General features: G+C 46.9%; 1 protein-coding gene across 1 annotated transcript in view; it reads left to right on the forward strand.

The window, feature by feature from the left end:
- Positions 1–25,565, forward strand: part of LOC136581731 (mucin-5B-like) — a 147,540-nt gene that overhangs the window by 117,263 nt on the left and 4,712 nt on the right. The window contains exon 35 of the mRNA XM_066582355.1: positions 23,552–23,653. Within this exon, the coding sequence (XP_066438452.1) occupies positions 23,552–23,653 (102 nt within the window). The remainder of the gene's footprint in view (positions 1–23,551; positions 23,654–25,565) is intronic.

Genomic DNA, 25,565 nt, shown 5'->3' on the forward strand with positions numbered 1-25,565 from the left:
AGGTGGGCTTCGGCCCACACTGCATGCCCCAGTCTGACTGGGGTTCTTTTCAAGTGTACAGATGTAGTAAAAACTCCGTGTGCACCTACAGCATGGGTGGGTGCCAGGAAGCCACCGGCGGTACATAGAAATATCCCATTGCATTGCCCAACACAGCTGAGGTAACGTCAGCTGTAATGCAGGTGGGCTAAAAATTCATTTGATTACACTGTAGGCGAGGGCCCACAAAAATTGCTGTATCAACAGTACTAATGTACATCCAAAAAATTGGCCATGGCCAGCCAAGAGGGCAGGTGAAACCCATTAATCGCTTTGGTTAATGTGGCTTAAGTGGTAACTAGGCCTGGAGGCAGCCCAGTGTAACGAAAAATTGGTTCAAGTTAAAGTTCCAACGCTTTTAAGCGCATTGAAACTTTTAAAAATTGTTCAGAAAAATTATTTGAGTGAGCCTTGTGGCCCTAAGAAAAATTGCCCGTTCAGCGTGATTACGTGAGGTTGCAGGAGGAGGAGCAGGAGGAGGAGGAGGAATATTAGACACAGATTGATGAAGCAGAAATGTCCCCGTTTTGGATGGTGAGAGAGAACGTAGCTTCCATCCGCGGGTGCAGCCTACGTATTGCTTACGTATCCTTGCTGTCCGCTGGTGGAGAAGAGAAGTCTGGCGAAATCCAGGCTTTGTTCATCTTGATGAGTGTTAGCCTGTCGGCACTGTCGGTTGACAGGCGGGTACGCTTATCTGTGATGATTCCCCCAGCCGCACTAAACACCCTCTCCGACAAGACGCTAGCCGCAGGACAAGCAAGCACCTCCAGGGCATACAGCGCTAGTTCAGGCCACGTGTCCAGCTTCGACACCCAGTAGTTGTAGGTGGCAGAGGCGTCACGGAGGACGGTCGTGCGATCGGCTACGTACTCCCTCACCATCCTTTTACAGTGCTCCCGCCGACTCAGCCTTGACTGGGGAGCGGTGACACAGTCTTGGTGGGGAGCCATAAAGCTGTCCAGGCCCTTAAAGACTGTTGCACTGCCTGGGATGTACATGCTGCTCGATCTCCGCACCTCCCCTGCTACCTTGCCCTCGGTACTGCGCCTTCTGCCACTAGCGCTGTCGGCTGGGAATTTTACCATCAGCTTGTCCGCAAGGGTCCTGTGGTATAGCAACACTCTCTAACCCCTTTCCTCTTCGGGAATGAGAGTGGGCAGGTTCTCCTTATAGCGTGGGTCGAGCAGTGTGTACACCCAGTAATCCGTAGAGGCCAGAATGCGTGCAACGCGAGGGTCACGAGAAAGGCATCCTAACATGAAGTCAGCCATGTGTGCCAGGGTACCTGTACGCAACACATGGCTGTCTTCACTAGGAAGATCACTTTCAGGATCCTCCTCCTCCTCCTCCTCCTCCTCCTCAGGCCATACACGCTGAAAGGATGACAGGCAATCAGCCGGTGTACCGTCAGCAGCGGGCCAAGCTGTCTCTTCCCCCTCCTCCTCATCCTCCTCATGCTCCTCCTCCTCCTCCTGTACGCGCTGAGAAATAGACAGGAGGGTGCTCTGACTATCCAGCGACATACTGTCTTCCACCGCCCCCGTTTCCGAGCGCAAAGCATCTGCCTTTATGCTTTGCAGGGAATTTCTCAAGATGCATAGCAGAGGAATGGTGACGCTAATGATTGTAGCATCGCCGCTCACCACCTGGGTAGACTCCTCAAAATTACCAAGGACATGGCAGATGTCTGCCAACCAGGCCCACTCTTCTGAAAAGAATTGAGGAGGCTGACTCCCACTACGCCGCCCATGTTGGAGTTGGAATTCGACTATAGCTCTACGCTGTTCATAGAGCCTGGCCAACATGTGGAGCGTAGAGTTCCACCGTGTGGGCACGTCGCACAGCAGTCGGTGCACTGGCAGCTTAAAGCGATGTTGAAGGGTGGCAGCGTCCGTGTGGGACTTGCGGAAATGTGCGCAGAGCCGGCGCGCCTTTACGAGCAGGTCTGACAAGCGTGGGTAGCTTTTCAGAAAGCACTGAACCACCAAATTAAAGACGTGGGCCAGGCATGGCACGTGCGTGAGGCTGCCAAGCTGCAGAGCCGCCACCAGGTTACGGCCGTTGTCACACACGACCATGCCCGGTTGGAGGCTCAGCGGCGCAAGCCAGCGGTCGGTCTGCTCTGTCAGACCCTGCAGCAGTTCGTGGGCCGTGTGCCTCTTATCTCCTAAGCTGAGTAGTTTCAGCACGGCCTGCTGACGCTTGCCCACCACTGTGCTGCCACACCGCGCGACACCGACTGCTGGCGACACCGACTGCTGGCGACATGCTGCTGCTAACACATCTTGATTGCGAGACAGAAGTTGCGGAGGAGGAGGAGGAGGAGGGTGCTTTAGTGGAGGAAGCATACACCTCCGCAGATACCACCACCGAGCTGGGGCCCGCAATTCTGGGGGTGGGTAGGACGTGAGCGGTCCCAGGCTCTGACTCTGTCCCAGCCTCCACTAAATTCACCTAATGTGCCGTCAGGGAGATGTAGTGGCCCTGCCCGCCTGTGCTTGTCCACGTGTCCGTTGTTAAGTGGACCGTGGCAGTAACCGCGTTGGTGAGGGCGCGTACAATGTTGCGGGAGACGTGGTCGTGCAGGGCTGGGACGGCACATCGGGAAAAGTAGTGGCGACTGGGAACTGAGTAGCGCGGGGCCGCCGCCTCCATGATACTTTTGAAGGACTCCGTTTCCACAACCCTATACGGCAGCATCTCAAGGCTGATGAATTTTGCTATGCGGACGGTTAACGTTTGAGCGTGCGGGTGCGTGGCGGCGTACTTGCGCTTGCGCTCCAACAGTTGCGCAAGCGACGGCTGGACGGTGCGCTGAACTACACTGGTGGATGGGGCCGAGGACAGCGGAGGTGAGGGTGTGGGTGCAGGCCATGAGGCGGCAGTGCCCGTGTCCTGAGAGGGGGGTTGCATCTCAGTGGCAGGTTGGGGCACAGGGGGAGAGGCAGGGGTGCAAACCGGAGGCGGTGAACGGCCTTCGTCCCACCTTGTGGGGTGCTTGGCCATCATATGTCTGCGCATGCTGGTGGTGGTGAGGCTGTTGGTGTTGGCTCCCCGGCTGAGCTTTGCGCGACAAAGGTTGCACACCACTGTTCGTCGGTCGTCAGGCGTCTCTGTGAAAAACTGCCAGACCTTAGAGCACCTCGGCCTCTGCAGGGTGGCATGGCGCGAGGGTGCGCTTTGGGAAACAGTTGGTGGATTATTCGGTCTGGCCCTGCCTCTACCCCTGGCCACCGCACTGCCTCTTGCAACCTGCCCTGCTGCTGCCCTTGCCTCCACCTCTGAAGACCTGTCCTGTGTAGGCGTTGCACACCAGGTGGGGTCAGTCACCTCATCGTCCTGCTGCTCTTCCTCCGAATCCTCTGTGCGCTGCTCCCTTGGACTTACTGCCCTTACTACTACCTCACTGCAAGACAACTGTGTCTCATCGTCATCGTCCTCCTCACCCACAGAAACTTCTTGAGACAGTTGGCGGAAGTCCCCAGCCTCTTCCCCCGGACCCCGGGAACATTCGAATGGTTGGGCATCAGTGACGATAAACTCCTCTGGTGGGAGAGGAACCACTCCTGCCCAATCTAAGCAGGGGCCCAAGAACAGTTCCTGGGAGTGTTCCCGCTCCTGAGCAGGTGTCATTGTAGTGGAGTGAGGAGGCTGGGAGGAAGGAGGAGCAGCAGACAGAGGATTCTGATTTGCAGCAGTGGACGGCGCAGAACTGCGGGTGGACGATAGGTTGCTCGAAGCACTTTCTGCCATCCAGGACAGGACCTGCTCACACTGCTCATTTTCTAATAACCGTCTCCCGCGTGGACCCATTAATTGGGCGATGAATGTGGGGACGCCAGAAACGTGCCTCTCTCCTAATCGCGCAGCAGTCGGCTGCGACACACCTGGATCAGGAGCTCGGCCTGTGCCCACACCCTGACTTGGCCCTCCGCGTCCTCGGCCGCGTCCACGTCCTCTAGGCCTACCCCTACCCCTCAGCATGCTGTATTAGCAGTGATTTGATTTCACAGGCAGGAAATAAATTGGCGCAAGACTGCAGGCCAAATATAATTTTTTCCCTTTTTTGAAAACGAAAGGCCCCACTGCCTCTAGTGAATGAATAATCTAAGTTTAATAACTGTGCTGTGTCCCTGCTAATGTGTCACAGAACTTGAGGGTAGCAGAGTTATTAACTCTGGCAGAGCAGGTATTTTTTTCCCAATTAAGGAAAGCAAATGGCGAAGCCAGCAGTAAACCGTAGCTGGGTGCGTCTGATTTTTTAACGTTGTACACGCAGCTCACACGTGTCCACAGCCCTTAGGACGGACAGAGGCAGGACAAATAGATTTCGTTTCCCTTTTTTTACACCAAAAGGCAGCACTGCGTATATTCAATGAACATGAGAAGTTTAATAACTGTGCTGTGTCCCTGCTAATGTGTCACAGAACGTGAGGGTAGCAGAGTTATTAACTCTGGCAGAGCAGGTATTTTTTTCCCAATTAAGGAAAGCAAATGGCGAAGCCAGCAGTAAACCGTAGCTGGGTGCGTCTGATTTTTTAACGTTGTACACGCAGCTCACACGTGTCCACAGCCCTTAGGACGGACAGAGGCAGGACAAATAGATTTTGTTTGCCTTTTTTTACACCAAAAGGACCCACTGCGTATATTCAATGAATAATAACTGTGTTGTGGCCCTGCCTACACAATTCTTTCCCTGTAGTATCAATGGAGGGTGCAATGCTCTGCAGAGGCGATTTTGAGAAGAAAAAAAAATGCTGCACAGCTAACAGCAGCCAGCACAGTACTGCACACGGTTAAATATGGCCCTAGAAAGGACCGTTGAGGTTCTTGAAGGCTACACTCACTCCTAACACTCTCCCTGCCTATCCAACACTTCTGTCCCTAATGCCGGGTGCAACGCTCTGCAGAGGCGAGTTTGAGAAGAAAAAAAAAAAGGCACTGCTAACAGCAGCCAACACACAGCTATCAGTGGCCCTAATAAGGACCTTTGGGGGGTCTTGAAGCCTACACTAACTGCTATTTCTCTCCCTACAGCAGCTCCAGTACCAGCAGCACTGTCCCTCATCTAACTCACAAGGCATCTGAGGCGAGCCGCGGGAGGGGCCGACTTTTATATTCGGGTGACATCTGATCGCCCCAGCCACTCACAGCAGGGGGGTGGTATAGGGCTTGAACGTCACAGGGGGAAGTTGTAATGCCTTCCCTGTCTTTCAATTGGCCAGAAAAGCGCACTAACGTCTCAGGGAAGGAAGTGAAAATAACCAGAACACCGCATGGTGTTCGTTATGAATAACGAACATCCCGAACACCCTAATATTCGCACGAATATCAAGCTCGGACGAATACGTTCGCTCATCTCTAATCAGATCATTTTGGTTGTAGTGTGTACGCCGTAGAAACAAGACGCACCCAAAGATTGTGGAGTTTAGGTTTCTTTTCCATTTCACTCCAGTTAGACTTTTTTAAAAGTTTTTTCAGTACATTATATAGGTAGTACTGAAAATGGGGGTTAATGGGGGTGAAATGCCGTGTCCTTAAGGGGTTAAGTGATCTTACACTTTAATAAAATGGCACTTCAGTGGCTGAAATCAGGACAAGGGACAATCTTTTTACTACAGTCTCCATCCGCCCATCACAGGGCTTATGAGAACATGTAGAATAGATAGAGGACGATATGAGGATTTCCTTTCCCAGTTACCGATATGGGGAATCCATTAGAAGAATGTTCCCCATCCTTAATCCAATCTTACTGTACTAATTCCTTATTGTTCAGGAACTGTACTGATCCCTCTTACCACTAGAGGGCAGCTTACATCTGTCATTGAGGTGCTGCAGAACAGTATTAGTGCCAAGGGAAACACTCTATTTACTTATATGCAGTTAATGTTCACACAGGTCAGAGGAAACATTTTATCAATATAAAGGACTCCATGCAAGTGGTCCATGTCATGCTGGACGGCCCGGGCAGCCCAGCCTTGTGACTTCCAGCTGGTGTGTTCTCCCTTCTCATTCCGACCTGTAGAGATATGACAGAAATACTGTTCAGACCACAAATACAAGCGAAGTTCTATATTAGCAGCCACATAAACATTTGCAAACATAGAAACTCTGTAGTCCGAGGAGTACCGTATATACCGGCGTATAAGACGACTTTTGAACCCCGAAAAATCTGCTCTGCAGTCGGGGGTCGTCTTATGCGCCGGTAATACAAAAAAAAAAAAGTGTAAAAAAAAAAAATTTTATTACTCACCTCCCACGGCGTCCTGTCGCGCTCCGGCAGGATGTCGCTCGCTCCGGCAGGCTGTCGCTCGCTCCTCGTCCCCGCCGCAGCATAGCTTTCTGAATGCGGGGCTTGAAATCCCCGCTTCCAGAAAGCTAATACACACGCCGGCAGCCATGACAGCATTGAATGGCTGTGATTGGCTAAAGCACACGTGGCTTCAGCCAATCACACTATTCAATGACATCATTGAATGGCTGTGATTGGCTGAAGGCGCACGCGTTAGCAATCACACCCATTCAATGATGTCATTGAATAGTGTGATTGGCTGAACCCACGTGTGCTTTAGCCAATCACAGCCATTCAATGATGTCATGGCTGCCGGCGTGTGTATTAGCTTTCTGGAAGCGGGGATTTCAAGCCCCACATTCAGAAAGCTATGCTGCGGCGGGGACGAGGAGCGAGCGACATCCTGCCGGAGCGCGACAGGACGCCGGGGGAGGTGAGTAATAAAATTTTTTTTTTTTTCTCCACTGAATACCGGCGTATAAGGTGACAGTTGGGGGGTCGTCTTATATGCCCCGTCGCCTTGTACGCCGGTATATACGGTAATAAGATTGTGGACCCTATAGTGCAGCGATTTCTTAGAAGACCATCCCCAGTGTTCCCTCCATATGACAGGTTCGAAAAGAGATTGCTGAATAACTTCGCCCTCCTCTCTGGAGGGTCCATCCGGGTAGCGGAGACATTTATGATTTATACTGTCAATAAGCCATAAAAATTAAAGGGGTATTTTCATCTGAGATATTTAAAGGGTTTGTCCACCTCTACACTATGATGATCAGTGGGATTCTGCTGCTTGGGACCCCAACTAATCTCCCAGCAGCTGTCAGTGTGAGCGCAGGAAGCATAAACAGTAGCTCTGTACACATTGCAGCAGTCCAGGTTGGTATACAGGCGCTGTTCCCTATTAAATCAATGGGAACAGCGTCTGCATTACGAACCCGTGCCACTGCAATGCGTACACAGCCATCTGCTTACACCTCCATACATGCCGAGTCACCAGAAGCAGCTAGGGTCCTGGGCGGCAGACTCCTATGGCTCAGCTATTGATGATGGGTCATCAATCATGTAGAAGTAGACAGCCTTTTTAAAGGGGTTTTCTGAGCAAATACTGTTCTCAGGACAGGTCATCAATAGTTAAAGGGGTTATCAAGTTGTAAACTTTTTATGGCTTATCCTCAGAACGGACCATCTATCAGCTGTTTGCCTGGCAATTGCTCTTGTGCACAAAGCTGATTTTTGCAGGAAGCAGACAGCTCCGTTCTCACTGCAGTGGGCACACCTGGTATTGCAGGCCAAGCTCCCATTTATTTCAATAGGCAATATACATCAAAGTCATTGCATCGGCACATCAAGAATAGGAAGGTAGCTGACAAATGACAGTACATTGTAGATAAAAAATGAATAGAGGGTCATTCACATCAGTGTTAGATAGTTCTGCTCCTGCACCGTTCGGTTTTGTCTTATGATGGAGTCTGTTTGATTTCTGGTTGCAATTTACAGTGTTAAATTGCACACTATTGTGTCCTGTTTTGTGGCAGAAATCAGTGACAAAGGTTCCGAAAGAAACCTCTGACATTGATGTGAACTAACCCTAAAATGAAAGAATAAATAAGGTCTCATGTCTGCGGGCGTGTTTTTATTCCGTGTTAGCACACGATGCACGGCCACGTGACACACAGTCAATCAAACTAAATGGAGTTTCATTGATCCATTCACAAGCGCGTGTTAACACTGTAAGTAGATACGTGCTAGAACCAGATCGCAGCATACTCTATTGTGCCACGTACCATGCAGTGTAAGCCCCATTCTTTTCTATCGGCAGCGTACGCAATGCTCTCCATATGCAATACATTGTGTATGGGTGAAGATTCATATGCAACCCCGCTATGAACAGAGTGGGGAATTTTAAAAAAAGACAGTCACACTGCGCATTACCGCATGCGTTAGATACATGGTCATACGCAGTACACTTGCCTTTCCATTCATTTTCAATAGGACTACTGAAGATAGTAAAGTACAAGCTCACTTCTATTTCCTTCTGGCCCATTTGAAAGTAATGGAGTGGCCATCACTCCATTCAGTGTGACATCTCTGTGGCTTATGAGAAAAGGGAGACATGAGTCCCATGTTCTGGAGATCGGTGAAGGTGTCAACAGTGAGACCCCCACCTATCAGACTTTTATCATCTATCCTGTTAATTCTGCTACAACCCTTATAACAATGTATGTTATTTTCCAAGCCCCTTCCTCACTTCAATGACTTTGAGGCAAGAAGAAAAGGAAAGTTGACATGGCAAATATTGAAATGATTCATACATGAAGAAATGATATACATGTGAGAAATAGAATGCAGCAACTCACATCCCACAAGTCATTCTGCACTTGTAAGATCGTAATGTGTGCATTCTGTATACAAATTAAAGCATGCCTAAACTTTCAGGTGACTTTTCAGAATAAGCTGTCACGTTTGTACATGAGGAGTAACACTATTTCTGACCACTATGTGACTTTTCTGGGAGGTGGGGCCAGTTTAGCAGTTTTCCACCGTGGAGACTTTATACTTAATTCTCAGTTTTCCCAGAGTTCGATAGAGACTTGAAGCTTTGATGTCTCCCATATACTGCACATAGGAATTAGAAGACATTCTGCTGCCTACCACCATCTCTCTTAGGGCTTAAGCCCTTAATGACGCGGCCCCTTTTTTTTCCATTTTCGTTTTTTCCTCCCCCTTTAAAAAAATTGTACCTCCTTTATTTAACCATCAACATCGCTGTATGAGGGCTTTTTTTTGCGTTTTAGTTTTCAATAGTGCTATTTAAAGTACCATCAAATGTACTGAAAACATTAAAAAAATTCTAAGTGGAGTAAAATGAGTAAAAAAACAGAAATGACATGATAACTTTATTCTATGGGTCAGTACGATTGCTACGATATCAAACTTGTATGTTTTTTTTTTTTTACTATACTACTTTTTTTTTTCAAAGACATTTAATTTTTTTCAATTATTTTCTGCGGTCATCTTCTGTGCGCAATAACTTTTTTATTTTTCCGTCGACGTAGTTGAGCAAGGGCTCATTTTTTGCTTGATGACCTGTAGTTTCTGATAGTACCAATTCGGAATACATACAACTTTTTGATCACTTTTTATTGCGTTTCTTTCTGGGAGACAGGGTGACTGAAAAAGTTCATTTCTGGCGTTCTTTATTTTTTTTTTCAGGCAATGTTCACTCTGCAGGGTAAATAATGTGCTACTTTGATAGGTCGGACTTTTACGGATACCAAATATGTATTTTTTTTTTATGATTTAGATTTTTTAATTATAGATATGGCAAAGGGGGGTGATTTCAACTTTTTAATACTTTTTTATCTTTTTATAATTAAAAAAAAACTTTATAGATTTTTTTTTTTACTTTACTTTTAAGCCCCCCTGGGGGACTACAACATGCGATGCTTTGATCCCTCCGGCAGTATAATGCTACAGCATTATGTCATACTGCAATCTGACAGGCAGCCTATCAAGCCACCCGACAGGGATGGCTTGATAGGCAGTCTCCTAAGGCAGCTCTAGGTCCTTTCAGAATGCCCCGGCTGCCATGACACCTGCATGGCTCCCCCTATCTGACCGTGGGTCGGGCGTACGGGACCCCCGAAAATCGTTCGGGGGATTTAAATGCTGCTGTCAAAATTGACAGCGGCATTTAAAGGGTTAATAGCTGCAATCGGCCCCCGGGCCGATAGCAGCTATTGCTCCAGGGGGTCAGCTGTAATAAACAGCTGACCCCCGCGCTGCATGAAGAGAGGTCGTCCCGCCACCTTTCTTCATACATACCTCTACGCTTCAGAGGGTGTGAACTTAAACGGGGTTCTGTTGGAGGGACCAGAGAAAGAAGCGGCCTCATGTTTCTATACCTATACGAAACGTGGTGTGTACATGGGGAGAGGGCAGATTTCTGCTGCTGTTTATGTATATATAGCTGCCAAGCACACAGACGCGTTACATGTGGAATATTACTTCTTTGTGGCCTCAGGCATCATTCAAGTTGCCAGTCCGACCACTATGTATTATTAGCAGATCTTAAGCAGCTAGCAGTGGGATTGGTGCAATTAAATTACGCTGTACCAAACATGGACAGTGCACAAATATACAAGCTATACTGTGTGGCCTACTGTTCTCACCTATCGTGCCTCATAGGAATTGTGGCTTATTTATTTGGCAGTGAAACAGGGAAACAGCAAACACACAGTGATTGGCTGAGCACTGTGATCAATCACAGGCAGTGCTCAGCTGTCATTCAATGAATGGCTGAGCTATCAGCCAATCAGACACAGCCCTTTCAGGAGGCGGGGAGTTTTAAATCCCCAGCTGAAAGTGCTTCAGTACAGTACCGGTTCAGAAGAGAGAACACGTGCCGGAGCCCCAACAGCATCGGAGAGGTGAGTATATATATTTTTTTATTTTTTACAGCAGCCAGGGATGATTTTCAGGGAAGTGCTTAAATTTCAAGCCCTTCTCCGAAAATCACTGCAGGGGTTGCCTGCATTCCATTGCTTTCAGTGGGTCTGACAGCTGTAGCACTGGCCCCATTGAAAGCAATGGGCACGGAGCCAAGGTCATGCGCATTTTGCTAATGTGTGTAGTGCTTTTTTTGCACATATGGTTGCGCAAAAAAGAAAACGCTCGTCTGACTGAGCCCTTATACTGCAATGACACTGGAACTGGTCGTCTGTTGTTATAGCTGTGCTAAATAACGATGAATTGTGCATTCAGACATGTTACTTGGAGCGCCAGTGTTTTATTCGGCTGCAATTTGCTTGATTATGAATCACATGTTCGCCAGAATGATTCTGGACATCCTTATTTGACTTTTTTTGTCAACAGGTTGTTCCTGTCTACACAATCCCTTTTTGTTGAATGCTTCTTCTTGATCTCACCATTCTCGGTATACTCTTGACACTATTGCATCAGATAACCCCACAAGATGGGTAGTTTTTGAAATCCTGGTCCTGACTATTCTACCACCGATGACCTGGCCATATTAGACATTTCTCGAATAGCTTAGTTTTTCCATTCAAATGTGGATTCACACTGTAACTGATCCATTGAAAATGTGCTCACTTGATTTTTTGCAGCACTCTGGGGGTCTCATGTGTAATTTCCATACAGGGACGCTCCAATTTAAAAAAGAGTCGGGATCTCTAATAAAAGTGCCATTCAGTGTAACCTTTTAATGTCATGTACAATAATTAACCTTCATATACATTATCACTCTTCGTTTTGGGCTATGTAGCTAAAAGCCATGACTGACTTTTACCATATACAACATGGACCATATACGTTTAAAGTTCATCTCTAGTTTAGAGCCATTTTTAAAGGAACATTCTTAAATAGTCTAATGGCACGTATGAAATATAACATCATCTACAGGCAATTTCTAAATATGCCACTGAAACTTAGTGGGAAATTAGGAGACAAAAGAAAGGTGACTTTTCTAATATCCCTTCTGTGCATAATTAATGAAATGGAAACCTCTGACGTATTTGGCTTATTACAATTTTACACGGACGCACTTACTGACCCTAATCTGTATATTAAATAATTGGGTGGACTGGGAAATAAGTCATTGCTTACAAGAAGGTATCACTTCACTGTCCAATATTTCGTAAATGCATTGCTCAATTGTAGTGCGTTAATAGTATTGATTGCTTTTGGTGTTAGTAAAATAAACACAGGATATTCTCTTTCCTTCCAGTACGTAGCACTGTATTCAAGAGTCAATATTCACGCACTGTCACGCTAAACACAAGTCATAAGACAACAAACAAGCAGGAAAGATGCATATTACATTTCACAGGTTTTCTATCATTTGCTGTAAGCCACGACTTCACTAACGACATAAAATTCCAATCAGGTGATAAGCAGGCATCTAGCCAACCACTTCGGCCTTTGTCAGCCAACATGCAAATCTGTTTAGTTCGTGATTTAGTACTGACTAGTTATTAGAATTATTTCTAGTAGCAGTGTTTCTGGTGGGGCAATGTGCCACTTAGTAATATGATATATTGTGAAAGCGATTGGAGTTGGTCAAAATATTTCTGTGCAAATAGTAAACTGTAAATAGTCATTTAAAAGTCGCACATAAAACGCGGACATGTAAAGCATTGGATTTCAATGGCTTCTTTCAGACGAACGTGTTTTGTATGCGCAAAATATTTGTGCAAGAAAAAATAGGACCTACATTTGTTTTGGCCATCGTTTCAGCGTGTTTTTTTTAACATACACGCAGCAGCACTCCGTGTAAATGGCTTTAACCCTCTCAAATCCACTGTCTGAAGACATTCTGATTGAAGGCTGTACAGCTCCAATGTCGGAAGACGTCCAGCAGGGTATTCTTACTGTATATTACTGGCTGCTCTGTTGTCGGGGGCCTCTCCAGCATGTCCCATACCGTAGTACTGGCTCTAGCCAGCAGATGGCGCCATTGTATAATATAGAAAGCCCCCTAGGAAACCCTGAATCCATAATTGGATTGCAAAGGGTTAAATATGCCAATTACGATAGGGAGTCTGTCATGACGAAAAAAATCATTCATGCGAATATACGGTGCATATGGGTGAACATATAAATGCATACGCTCGTGTGAAGGAGCCCTAAAGGATATTTTTTAAAAGAATTTACCCATTGGCAGTGATGGAGCTCCTCGCCCTCCTCCGCCCCTCTCCATTGACATAACATAGCGGCCGTTCAATACTGAACGGCTGCTAATTACACTGAATGATGAGCTATCAGCTCATCATGCATCGTTTATGCAGCATAAACAATGGACAATGAGCTGAACGATGATTGCTTAGTGTAAACAGCAGTCGTTCAGTAATGAACAGCCGCTATGTTAAGTCAATGGAGAGCGGCAGGGGAGAGCGAGGAGTAAAATCTCCTACAGCCGTCCGTCCCCCCCCCCCCCCCCCCCTGCTGGCTGCTCTGTGAGCGAGCCAGCGATGCTAGCTCCCGTGCAATAACACAGGAGCAAGTGTATGTGGGGAAAAGTGTCGGGCATCGTTTGCCCGACATTCGTCCTTTCTAAATGGACCTTAAGAATTATAACGTCACCAAAACAGATCTTCCACTAATTGTCGAAACACTGTTTTGAAAGGAATTTCCCATACAACCTATTCTTCTCAGGGAAGAATAGCAAAACAGTGGAGATAATGTAGTGATAGGGACATAGTGGATGTGAGGACACATGTAAAAAGATATGGGTTAAATGAAGAGTAGCTTAAAAAAAAGCTGATGATGCCACCAGACAACAATGGACTTGTTCCTGAAGCCTGGGATTCCTTAGACTCATTGTAAGAATAAAAATCCACCACCTAGATGGAGTTTTGGAATCAAATGACACTTTCTCTGTGTGATTGTTACATTGCTATAAGTAAGTTATTACAATATCAGAGCAAAAGGGGAATTTATTGTGGAAAACTGAATGCTTGAAGAGGGGCCAAGCATCTTCTTGCTGGAAAATGCCTCTTAGAAGCCGTCATTAGAGGAACACATGTAGCTGCAGGATGTCCTGAACATATCGCTGAGCTGTCATTGTCCCTTGTATCTTGACTGTCATATGCGTTTCCCACCACCACCACCACCACCTTCCCTATGCGAACATCACACCAGCAGGTGACAGTGTGCTGCTCCACAGCAAAAGCAGGATTGAGGCACTCACCGCTAAGTCTCCAGATAGGAGCATGGCTGTCATCAGTTAAAAATGGATTAGTCACTAAAGACATCCTGGTTGCCCTCTATAGCTGTCCAGTTTTGTCTGAGGCGATGGTGGGTGGGTGTCAAAGGCAGTGGACATAATGAGCCATATGAGACCAAGTGCCTGGAAATGGTTCCAACAGATACAGGGGTCTGTAAGGATGACACCATTTCTCTCTCTATGGTAGACAACAAAACAGTTGGAGCTTCTTGTGCTTGTCGGACGATCTGGCAATCCTCTCTACTTGTGGTCTCTCGGGGGCGTCCTGAGCCCGGTCACCTTGTGTGCCCTCACACATCCACTGGTCTCAACACCTCCTGACCATCTGGTCAGAATGGCCCAGATGTGGGCAATTCATTGATATGACCATCCAGCTTCTCGCATTCCAATAATGCGCCCCCTCTCAAACTCTGTTAACTGGGCAAAATCTCTTCTCTGCGTCGTAGAGGTGTCTAGTGATCAACAAGCTCCAAACAAGCAGAAGAAGAGGTCACACAAACAAGTAACCTATGAGACTCTTTTTATAGGCCAAGGAAGGGTCTCAGGTGACAAGACCATTTATCTCATCACAACTCTCATCATTTACATATTGGCCTGAGATATAACTGTATGCCAAGTTCTGTAGCAAAACGACAACTTCTCGGGGCTGGTTTTTTTTGGACAGTGAGTATATTCTTAGTACCTTGAACACATGTAGAACAGACAGAATTCTACTTGGCAGCGACTCGACAATGGTGATGGAAACATTCCTTAGACATTCTGCTTCTGGAAGACATGACAGCTTTACAAAATGATTTATCAACGACTGAGAATTCACACTGGAAAACTACTCTATTAAATTGATGTCTGATGTTAGCTTCATGTATTTTAAAACCAACTAGAGGCCAGTCCTTTGGCACATGGAGGATTATCCTGCTGGAAGAAGCTATCAGAAGATTGGTAGACTTACTGGCGAGGAATTGGAGATCCAAGCACATACCCTCAATAGAAGAAATACGAGAAATCGTCAGCTTAAACTGTGTCCACGAAAAACTGATTGCACACCAGACAAACACCCTGCCCCAATTCAGGAAAGATTGGTTAGCGTGGATCCAGAAGATTGGTAGACTATGATCTTATGGCTCCATAATATTTACCTGTACATGAGCCTTTACAAAAACAACATCATTTGATACTAACAATAATTCTAGATCCAAGGTCACTTACAGCACCTTCTCCTTCAATTCTATTGTGTCGTCTAAGAAATGAACCTCTGACCATGTCTATATACGTTGTGTATTGAGGTTCTGCCACATGGAGAAGCATGTGCACACTTGTGCCCAAAAAGCTGGTCCCTGATTGTTTGTTTCAATGAGTCTCCTCTTCTGTAGAAATCCTGAAGGCTCTTATTGTACCCCATATACATTAATATAACGCCAAGATGGAGCATTATTTAATGAGAACTTGTCAGTAGATTCAAGATGCCCTAACCACAGCAGCATGAACTAGCCTCAGGCTTCCTGATACTAATGAACCTTGCTTTACTGTGACATTTTGCAGAATTTCAGAGACAATATCATTTTAAAAGGTGCTGGGCATGAGGAAAAGCATCTACTTGGTGCAACTCCTACAGCTTCACCCCGCCTCATTAAGCCTGATTGACAAATCTCTCCCTGTACTCAAATAAAGAGCGAGACCTTTCTTCAAGCTTATCTGTGCAGGAGAAAGCCAGAGGGGAACTGACCATCGGGCATTTTTACACAAGTCCAGCTCTTTTTCTCTGTTGTTTCTCAAAGGGGTTGTCCGGTTGTAAAGTATTGGTGGCCTATCTTTAGGATAAGTCATCAATAGTATACTTGCCTAGGACCCCCGATGATCAACTGCCTACCAGGCCAACATGCTTGTACACTGAGCTGATTTCTGTAGGAAGCAGACACTGCAGGGGACAAGCTGGTTTTGCAGGCAAAGTTTCCATTCATTTCAATGGGAATTTGACCTGCACTACCAAGGTTGGCCACTACAGTAAGAATGGAGCTGTCTGCTTCTTGCAGAATTTAGTTCAGTACATAGTAAACAGCTAATAGGCCGTGGACCCCAGCAACAAACACCCTCCAATTTAATATTGATTACTTATCCGAAGGGTAAGACATCAATAGTTTACAACCGGACAACTCTTTTGAACGCTGCAGCCTGTCGCTATGACATGTGGCTAGAATAGCATGAACCTGCTGGCAAGTGATATTGTTATCTGATGTGTCACAGTAATGTTTAAAAGTAACATTTAAAGGGTTCTTCCCATCTCAGACAGTCATGGCTGAGTTGGGAATACCTATCTGTATGTGGCATCCAAAGGTGGCTGAGATTACAGACACAGCAGGGCTGGCTGTGTTACCTGTTTCTATAACTACTAGAGATGAGCGAACGTACTCGTCCGAGCTTGATACTCGTTCGAGTATTAGCGTGTTCGAGATGCTCGTTACTCGTAACGAGTACCACGCGATGTTCGGGTTACTTTCACTTTCCTCTCTGAGACGTTAGCGCGCTTTTCTGGCCAATTGAAAGACAGGGAAGGCATTACAACTTCCCCCTGCGACGTTCAAGCCCTATACCACCCCCTGCAGTGAGTGGCTGGGAAGATCAGGTGTCACCCGAGTATAAAAATCGGCCCCTCCCGCGGCTCGCCTCAGATGCGTTGTGAGATAGCTGAGGGACAGTGGTATCGTGTTGGAGCTGCTATAGGGAGAGTGTTAGGAGTTAGTGTAGGCTTCAAACACCCGAACGGTCCTTCTTAGGGCCACATCTAACCGTGTGCAGTACTGTGGAGGCTGCTTTTAGCAGTGTTGCACATTTTTTTTTTTTTGGTATATCGGCCGTGCAGAGCATTGCGCCCTGCAGTAATACTCCAGGGACAGAATTGTGTAGGCAGGGCCAGAAGACATATATTATAGATTGAATATACGCAGTGGTCCTTTTGAAAAAAATATTTGAAAAAAATCTATTTGACCTGCCTGTCACTGTGCTCAGTGTTCTGGGTCCGTGTCTGCTGGGGGTAGTAGTTCTCCAAATAAATACGCAGCCAGCTAAGTGTTACAGCAGGCTTGCGCCAAATTATTTCCTGGCTCTGAAATCACCGGTCTGTTGCAGTTAATAACAGTGCAACACTGCAGTTCCGTGACAAACACATCAGGGACAGAATTGTGTAGGCAGGGCCAGAAGACATATTATAGATTGAATATACGCAGTGGTCCTTTTGAAAAAAATATTTGAAAAAAATCTATTTGGCCTGCCTGTCACTGTGCTCAGTGTTCTGGGTCCATGTCTGCTGGGGGTAGTATTTCTCCAAATAAATACGCAGCCAGCTAAGTGTTACAGCAGGCTTGCGCCAAATTATTTCGTGGGGTTCCATAAACGAAGTCAGCCTCCAACCACAGGCCAATAAGCGGCACATTTAATTACAGCGTTCTGTTTCTGCACTACTGCTAATACACCATGCTGAGGGGTAGGGGTAGGCCTATAGAACGTGGACGCGGGCGAGGACGCGGAGGCCCAAGTCAGGGTGTGGGCACAGGCCGAGCCACTGCGGTGGCCAGGGGTAGAGGCAGGGCCAGACCGAATAATCCACCAACTGGTTCCCAAAGCGCCCCCTCGCGCCATGCCACCCTGCAGAGGTCAAGGTGCTCTACGGTGTGGCAGTTTTTCACAGAGACGCCTGACGACCGACGAACAGTGGTGTGCAACCTTTGTCGCGCCAAGATCAGCTGGGGAGGCACCATCACCAGCATGCGCAGGCATATGATGGCCAAGCACCCCACAAGGTGGGACGATGCCCGTTCACCGCCTCCGGTTTGCACCACTGCCTCTCCCCCTGTGCCCCAACGTGCCACTGAGATCCAACCCCCCTCTGAGGACACAGGCAGTACCGTCTCCTGGCCTGCACCCACACCCTCACCTCCGCTGTCCTCGGCCCAGTCCAGCAATGTCTGTCAGCGTAGCGTCCAGACGTCGCTAGCGCCACAGTTTGAGCGCAAGCGCAAGTACGACGCCACTCACCCGCACGCTCAAGCGTTAAACGTGCACATTGCAAAATTGATCAGCCTAGAGATGCTGCCGTCCCAGCCCTGCACGACCACGTCTCCCGCAACATTGTACGCGCCCTCACCAACGCGGTTACTGCCAAGGTCCACTTAACAACAGACACGTGGACAAGCACAGGCGGGCAGGGCCACTATATCTCCCTGACGGCACATTGGGTGAATTTAGTGAAGGCTGGGACAGAGTCAGAGCCTGGGACCGCTCACGTCCTACCCACCCCCCGAATTGCGTGCCCCAGCTCGGTGGTGGTATCTGCGGCGGTGTATGCTTCCTCCACTAAACCCTCCCCCTCCTCCTACGCAACCTCTGTCTCGCAATCAAGATGTGTCAGCAGCAGCACGTCGCCAGCAGTCGGTGTCACGCGGCGTGGCAGCACAGCGGTGGGCAAGCGTCAGCAGGCCGTGCTGAAACTACTCAGCTTAGGAGAGAAGAGCCACACAGCCCACGAACTGCTGCAGGGTCTGACAGAGCAGACCGACCGCTGGCCTGCGCCGCTGAGCCTCCAACCGGGCATGGTCGTGTGTGACAACGGCCGTAACCTGGTGGCGGCTCTGCAGCTCGGCAGCCTCACGCACGTGCCATGCCTGGCCCATGTCTTTAATTTGGTGGTTCAGCGCTTTCTGAAAAGCTACCCCCACTTGTCATACCTGCTCGGAAAGGTGCGCCAGCTCTGCGCACATTTCCGCAAATCCCACACACGCTGCCACCCTGCGGACCCTGCAACATCGGTTTAATCTGCCAGTGCACCGACTGCTGTGCGACGTGCCCACACAGTGGAACTCTACGCTCCACATGTTGGCCAGACTCTATGAGCAGCGTAGAGCTATAGTGGAATACCAACTCCAACTTGCGCGGCGCAGTGGGAGTCAGCCTCCTTAATTATTTACAGAAGAGTGGGCCTGGTTGGCAGACATCTGCCAGGTCCTTGGAAAATTTGAGGAGTCTACCCAGATGGTGAGCGGGGATGCTGCAATCATTAGCGTCACCATTCCTCTGCTATGCCTCTTGAGAAGTTCCCTGCAAAGCATAAAGGCAGACGCTTTGGAATCAGAAACGGAGGCGGGGGAAGACAGTATGTCGCTGGATAGTCAGAGCAACCTCATGTCTATATCTCAGCGCGTTGAGGAGGAGGGGGAGGAGCATGAGGAGGAGGGGGAAGAGACAGCTTGGCCCACTGCTGAGGGGACAGATGCTGCTTGCCTGTCATCCTTTCAGCGTGTATGGCCAGAGGAGGAGGATCCTGAAAGTTATCTTCCGAGTGAGGACAGCCATGTGTTGCATACAGGTACCCTGGCACACATGGCTGACTTCATGTTAGGATGCCTTTCTCGTGACCCTCGCGTTACACGCATTCTGGCCACTACGGATTACTGGATGTACACACTGCTCGATCCACGGTATAAGGAGAGCCTTTGCACTCTCATTCCCGAAGAGGAAATGGGTTCGAGAATGATGCTATACCACAGGGCGCTGGTGGACAAACTGATGGTAAACTTCCCATCCGACAGCGCTAGTGGCCGAAGGCGCATTTCCGCGGCCCAGGTAGCAGGGGAGGCGCAGAGATCAGGCAGCATGTACAGCGCAGGCAGGGGAACACTCTCTAAGGCCTTTGACAGCTTTATGGCTCCCCAGCAAGACTGTGTCACCGGTCCCAGTCAAGGCTGAGTTGGCGGGAGCACTGTAAAAGGATGGTGAGGGAGTACGTAGCCGATCGCACGACCGTCCTCGGTGACGCCTCTGCCCCCTACAACTACTGGGTGTCGAAGCTGGACACGTGGCCTGAACTCGCGCTGTATGCCCTGGAGGTGCTTGCTTGTTCTGCGGCTAGCGTCTTGTCAGAGAGTGTGTTTAGTGTGGCTGGGGGAATCATCACGGATAAGCGTACCCACCTGTCAACCGACAGTGCTGACAGGCTTACACTCATCAAGATGAACAAAGCCTGGATTTCCCCAGACTTCTCTTCTCCACCAGCGGACAGCAGCGATACCTAAACAATACGTAGGCTGCACCCGCGGATGGAAGCATCGTTCTCTATCACCATCCAAAACGGGGACCTTTTTGCTTCATCTATCTGTGTATAATATTCCTCCTCCTCCTCCTGCTCCTCCTCCTGAAACCTCACATAATCACGCCGAATGGGCAATTTTTCTTAGGCCCACAAGGCTCAGTCATATAATTTTTCTAAACAATTTTTATACGTTTCAATGCTCATTAAAGCGTTGAAACTTTCACCTCAACCAATTTTTATTTTAACTGGGCTGCCTCCAGGCCTAGTTACAAATTAAGCCACATTAACCAAAGCGATTAATGGGTTTCACCTGCCCTCTTGGTTGGGCATGGGCAATTTTTCAGAGGTACATTAGTACTGTTGATACAGCAATTTTTGTGGGCCCTTGCCTACAGTGTAATCAAATTAATTTTTAGCCCACCTGCATTACAGCTGACGTTACATCCGCTGTGTTGGGCACTGCAATGGGATATATTTATGTACCGCCGGTGGGTTCCAGGGAGCCACCCATGCTGTGGGTCCACAGGGAGTTGTAAATGCATCTGTGTCCACTTCTAAAGAACCCCAGTCTGACTGGGGCATGCAGTGTGGGCCGAAGCCCACCTGCATTAAACATGACAATACTACCTCAGCTGTGATGGGCAATGCAATGGGATATTTTTATGTACCGCCAGTGGGTTCCAGGGAGCCACCCATGCTGTGGGTCCACAGGGAGTTGTAAATGCATCTATTTCCACTTCTAAAGAACCCCAGTCTGACTGGGGCATGCAGTGTGGGCCGAAGCCCACCTGCATTAAGCACGACATTACTACCTCAGCTGTGTTGGGCAATGCAATGGGATATTTTTATGTACCGCCGGTGGGTTCCAGGAAGCCACCCATGCTGTGGGTGCACACGGAATTCCCATTGCAGAGTTGTACCTGCCTGTGACTATATATAAAAAAACGCGGTCTGACTGGGGCATGCAGACACCTTAACAGAATGAATAGTGTGTGGCACATAGGTTCCCCATTGCTATGCCCACGTGTGCAGCTCCAGATGGAGGTGGCACAGGATTGGATTTCTCATTGCTTCTGTACAGCATTGTGGGCTATCGCCCCGCCACTTTTAAAGAGGGTCGCTGCCTAGCCGTGCCAACCCTCTGCAGTGTGTGCCTGCTTTTCTTGTGGCAGACGCACTTATAAATAGACATGAGGGTGGCGTGGCATGAGGGCAGCTGAAGGCTGGGCAGGGACAACTTGGTGTGCGCTGTGGACACTGGGTCGTGCAGGGGGGGGGGTTGGCCAGCATGTAACCCAGGAGAAGTGGCAGCGGAGTGTCATGCAGGCAGTGATTGTGCTTTGTTGGAGGTAGTGTAGTGCTTAGCTAAGGTATGCATTGCTAATGAGGGCTTTTCAGATGTAAAAGTTGTTGGGGGGGCCACTCTTGCCGCTATTGTGGCTTAATAGTGGGACCTGTGAACTTGAGATGCAGCCCAACATGTAGCCCCTCGCCTGCCCTATCCGTTGCTGTGTCGTTCCCATCACTTTCTTGAATTGCCCCGATTTTCACAAATGAAAACCTTAGCGAGCATCGGCGATATACAAAAATGCTCGGGTCGCCCATTGACTTCAATGGGGTTCGTTACTCGAAACGAACCCTCGAGCATCGCGAAAAATTCGTCTCGAGTAACGAGCACCCGAGCATTTTGGTGCTCGCTCATCTCTAATAACTACCATTAACTTTTAGTAACTTTTATAATTTTGCCATACAATAAACAATTTAAAAATGTATTAAAAACCAGTAGAACTACTCAAATATTTACTGAGGAGCACCGAAAAATTAAAAGGCTTTTCTGGGAGTGAAAAAAAATTAACATAGGCGGGAAATGATTGAAAATAGAAAAAATAAGAATAGTTACCTCTTATATGGTCCACCTGGCTCAGTGCAGGATCTTGTTCTGATCCTGCAAGAAGTTTCAGCATTATGCATATGCCCACTTAGCCAATCACCAGCTTCAGCGGTGATACTGCCATGTATGGCATATAACCAATGAAGCCAGTGATTGGCTTAAGTGGTCATGTACATAATGAATGACATGTGACTGCTGAAGCTTCTTCTGGGATTTAAGTGGTGGGAATTGAGGCTTCTAAGGTGGACTGAGAAATACATACTATAAGAGGTGACTATGCTTTATTTTTCTATCTTCAACCATTCCCAGCCTGTATATATTTTTTTAACTTTCAGAAAACAGCTCTAACTATTACTTGAAATGTTTCCATATTAGAGATGAGCGAGCATACTCGATAAGGCAAACTACTTGAGCGAGTAGTGCCTTATTCGAGTACCTGCCCGCTTGTCTCTAAAGATTCGGGTGCGGGCAGGGGGCGGGGGAGAGCGGGGAAGAACGGAGGGGAGATCTCTCTCTCCCTCTCCCCCTTGCTCACCGCCGCAACTTACCTCTCACCCGCGCCGGCAGACGAATCTTTAGAGACAAGCGGGCAGGTACTTGAATAAGGCACTACTCACTCGAGTAGTTTGCCTTATCGAGTATGCTCGCTCATCTCTATTAAATATACATCAACTTCTGAAAAGCGTCATTTCGTAAATATAGCTCAGAAGTATCCACACCCAGCTGGCTAATAAAGTGGTCAATGTGGCACACCCAATCATTTCTTTGGTGCAAATTACTTATTAAATCACATACACAGTATACACCAGTATTTCCACTGAAAATCTACCCAAAAAAGTGATGCATAGAACTTAATTCATGCTGGCCATTGTGTTCAAAAATGGATTCCAGCCAACATGATCTTCTGATATGCCATAGATCTATGTGTGAAGAAAACATTTGCAAAGCCTGTGGTTACATCTCTGTTACTGGAAGTCTAAGCAAAGGGCAAACCGATGCCAGTCTCTTGGAATGTTTTGTTAGATTTCCACTTATAGCCTCTGAGCAATGTCAAGGCGTTTCACACTTGGCACTCTACAGTCTTTGTATTTTGGAAGTCGGTGATGGCCTGAAATTAGAGACTTCACCAATGTGAACCTCTCTAATTATTCATGACGTATCGGATGTTCATTTAGAATTGTGGTAACAAAAAAGGAATTTTTTGAAGAAAATCCATCCCTTAAGTGAATGATTATTCAGTTTTCCATTAAAACTCTAGTTGATCAATCCTACTCTCAGTAATAAACACCTTAAATGTGATGTTGCCAAACCTAATATTGGCATGCCATTATCATTCGCAGGATCCTTGCTATCTTCCACAAGGACCACAGAACATTAACACCCTTTTGGGCCTGGTTTCTAGCGATATGATAATGATTTTGTTTGCAGGTGACTCTTACCATGGCAGCAATGTATTTTTTATATTGTAATGGATGAATCAAATGATCTTTACTGCTTCATTAGTTTTTCAGGGTGTTTGGTACAACTTCACCCAAAGAATCAACAGCAGTAACATGGAAAGATCAACAGAGGTTGCGGTACTATTGGGTTGGGATAACCTCAAAGGTTTGTTGCTCTGCATAGTATGTACATTGGTTTGTTTACTCATCTTCCTTCATTGTAAATATTCTTAAGCTGGTTTTATTGTTTTGTCAACTACTTCAAAAAGAAATCAATTAATCTGCTTGTAAGACTTTAAGAGGACCCTGAGAACTTGGAAAGTGTGTTCAGTTTGATTTACAAAGTAGGTTTGTTCTTTCATTTTCACGGTGGACACATACACTTTTATTGCTTTACAAGTTCTTCGTTTCTAGTAGAATGTCAATTTTGTACCTCTACTTTCTTTATATATTTTTGATTTGATCGGTTCCACCAATCATTGACCTCAGCATTAGAACCAATGCGCAGGTCAGGGAATGGCCTCAGTGGTCAACTGCTTAGACATAAACAGCTGCCTAGAAAAGAGAACCGTGAGGCAATTGAAACGTTAAGTATAGGTTAGCTTGTTATTTTAAAGACTTTGTCCCATGAAAAAAACTAATTGTCCTGGGACCTCCGCCGATCACAAGAATGGGGTTCCACAGGACCAGAATGAATGAAGTACTGGTCAAACATGCACATTACTGCTCCATTCATTTCAGTTGGACTACTGGAGATACCCAGTACAAGCGCTGTGGATAGAGGATACCTTCTTTTTGTGGGATAACTTCTTCAATGTATTGACTGTGTTTAGAAAAAAAGTATTCACTGAATAACCTCTTTAATAAATGGCTTTGTTGAGCGCACATGATCAACTAATAGTAATACAAGGAGAAGGCGCATCATGGAATTTCACAATGTAACTAAATCCCCATATGACTATGACTTGCCTGTCCTGCCACCACCCAGTTATGTCCCTTTTGAACAGATTTAAAGCGTACCTTCATCTTTTTCCGCTCAAGAACACTAATTAAAGATGGCAAGTAGTATTCAGCTACATTACTGTTAAAAGAAAAAAGAAATCCATCAGAAGGCCAAAAATCTAAACTATCTTACATCTATTAATATATAACCAGTCGTTATGAGGAAAAAAACAGCAACAAAAAGTTAACTTTCAAGTCATGTTGTGCTGCTCCTGCTGGCTTGGGCACTGAGCACCTTAGGGTAAGTTCACATAGTAGAATCCGATGTGGAATTTTCCATGCAGATTCCGCCTTTAGAACCATGGCAGAAATGTTGAGCCTTTCTCCTCTGGATTTAGCTGCAGATCCGCATGTGGCTATAGCCCAGGAAATGGACAAAATCCATGTGCGGAATTTCCCATCCGTACAGAAACCTGTTGGAAATTCCGTGCACAGATATTGCCCATTGACAGGGCTAAATGCACGAGCAGATCCATGGAAAAATCTGCAATAGAATAGCCACAGATTTCTGCAGTGGTTTTAGAGGTGGAATCCACGTGGATGATTCCGTGTCAGACTCCTCCGTGTGGACATACCCTTAAACATGGAGGAGGACACTTCACTTTGAATGAATATAACTTCTTGCTATCAGGGAGACTGTTGGTCCAGTTATACAGGAGGGACCCACATCTATTTTATATCATAAATGTCTACAATGGGAACCCCCCATTAGTTCTAATACACTTATTTTGTAAGATATCCTTTAAAGTGTCTCTTCTCCCTTTGTTCTCAATATGTCAACAGTTCTAATTTAGTTTCCAGATACAATTTAAGACATTATAATTCCATCTGCCTTATTAGGGTGGATTCACAGATGGCGTCAAAATCCACCACAAATAAATCTACCTTAAAATCTTCATGTCTTAGAGCTTCTTTAGGTGTCCGTGGTTTCATTTTCACTTACGGGATTCTCGCGCGTTAATACAATGCACAAGAAAAGATAGGACTTGCCCTATCGTTTTCGAACTTAGCACAGTTTGAATAGTCAAAATAAAAAAAACAGATTCATGCGCTAATACTCTTCATAGCAGGGAGCG

The sequence above is a fragment of the Eleutherodactylus coqui genome, chromosome 11 (assembly GCF_035609145.1).
Source record: "Eleutherodactylus coqui strain aEleCoq1 chromosome 11, aEleCoq1.hap1, whole genome shotgun sequence".
Taxonomy (NCBI): domain Eukaryota; kingdom Metazoa; phylum Chordata; class Amphibia; order Anura; family Eleutherodactylidae; genus Eleutherodactylus; species Eleutherodactylus coqui.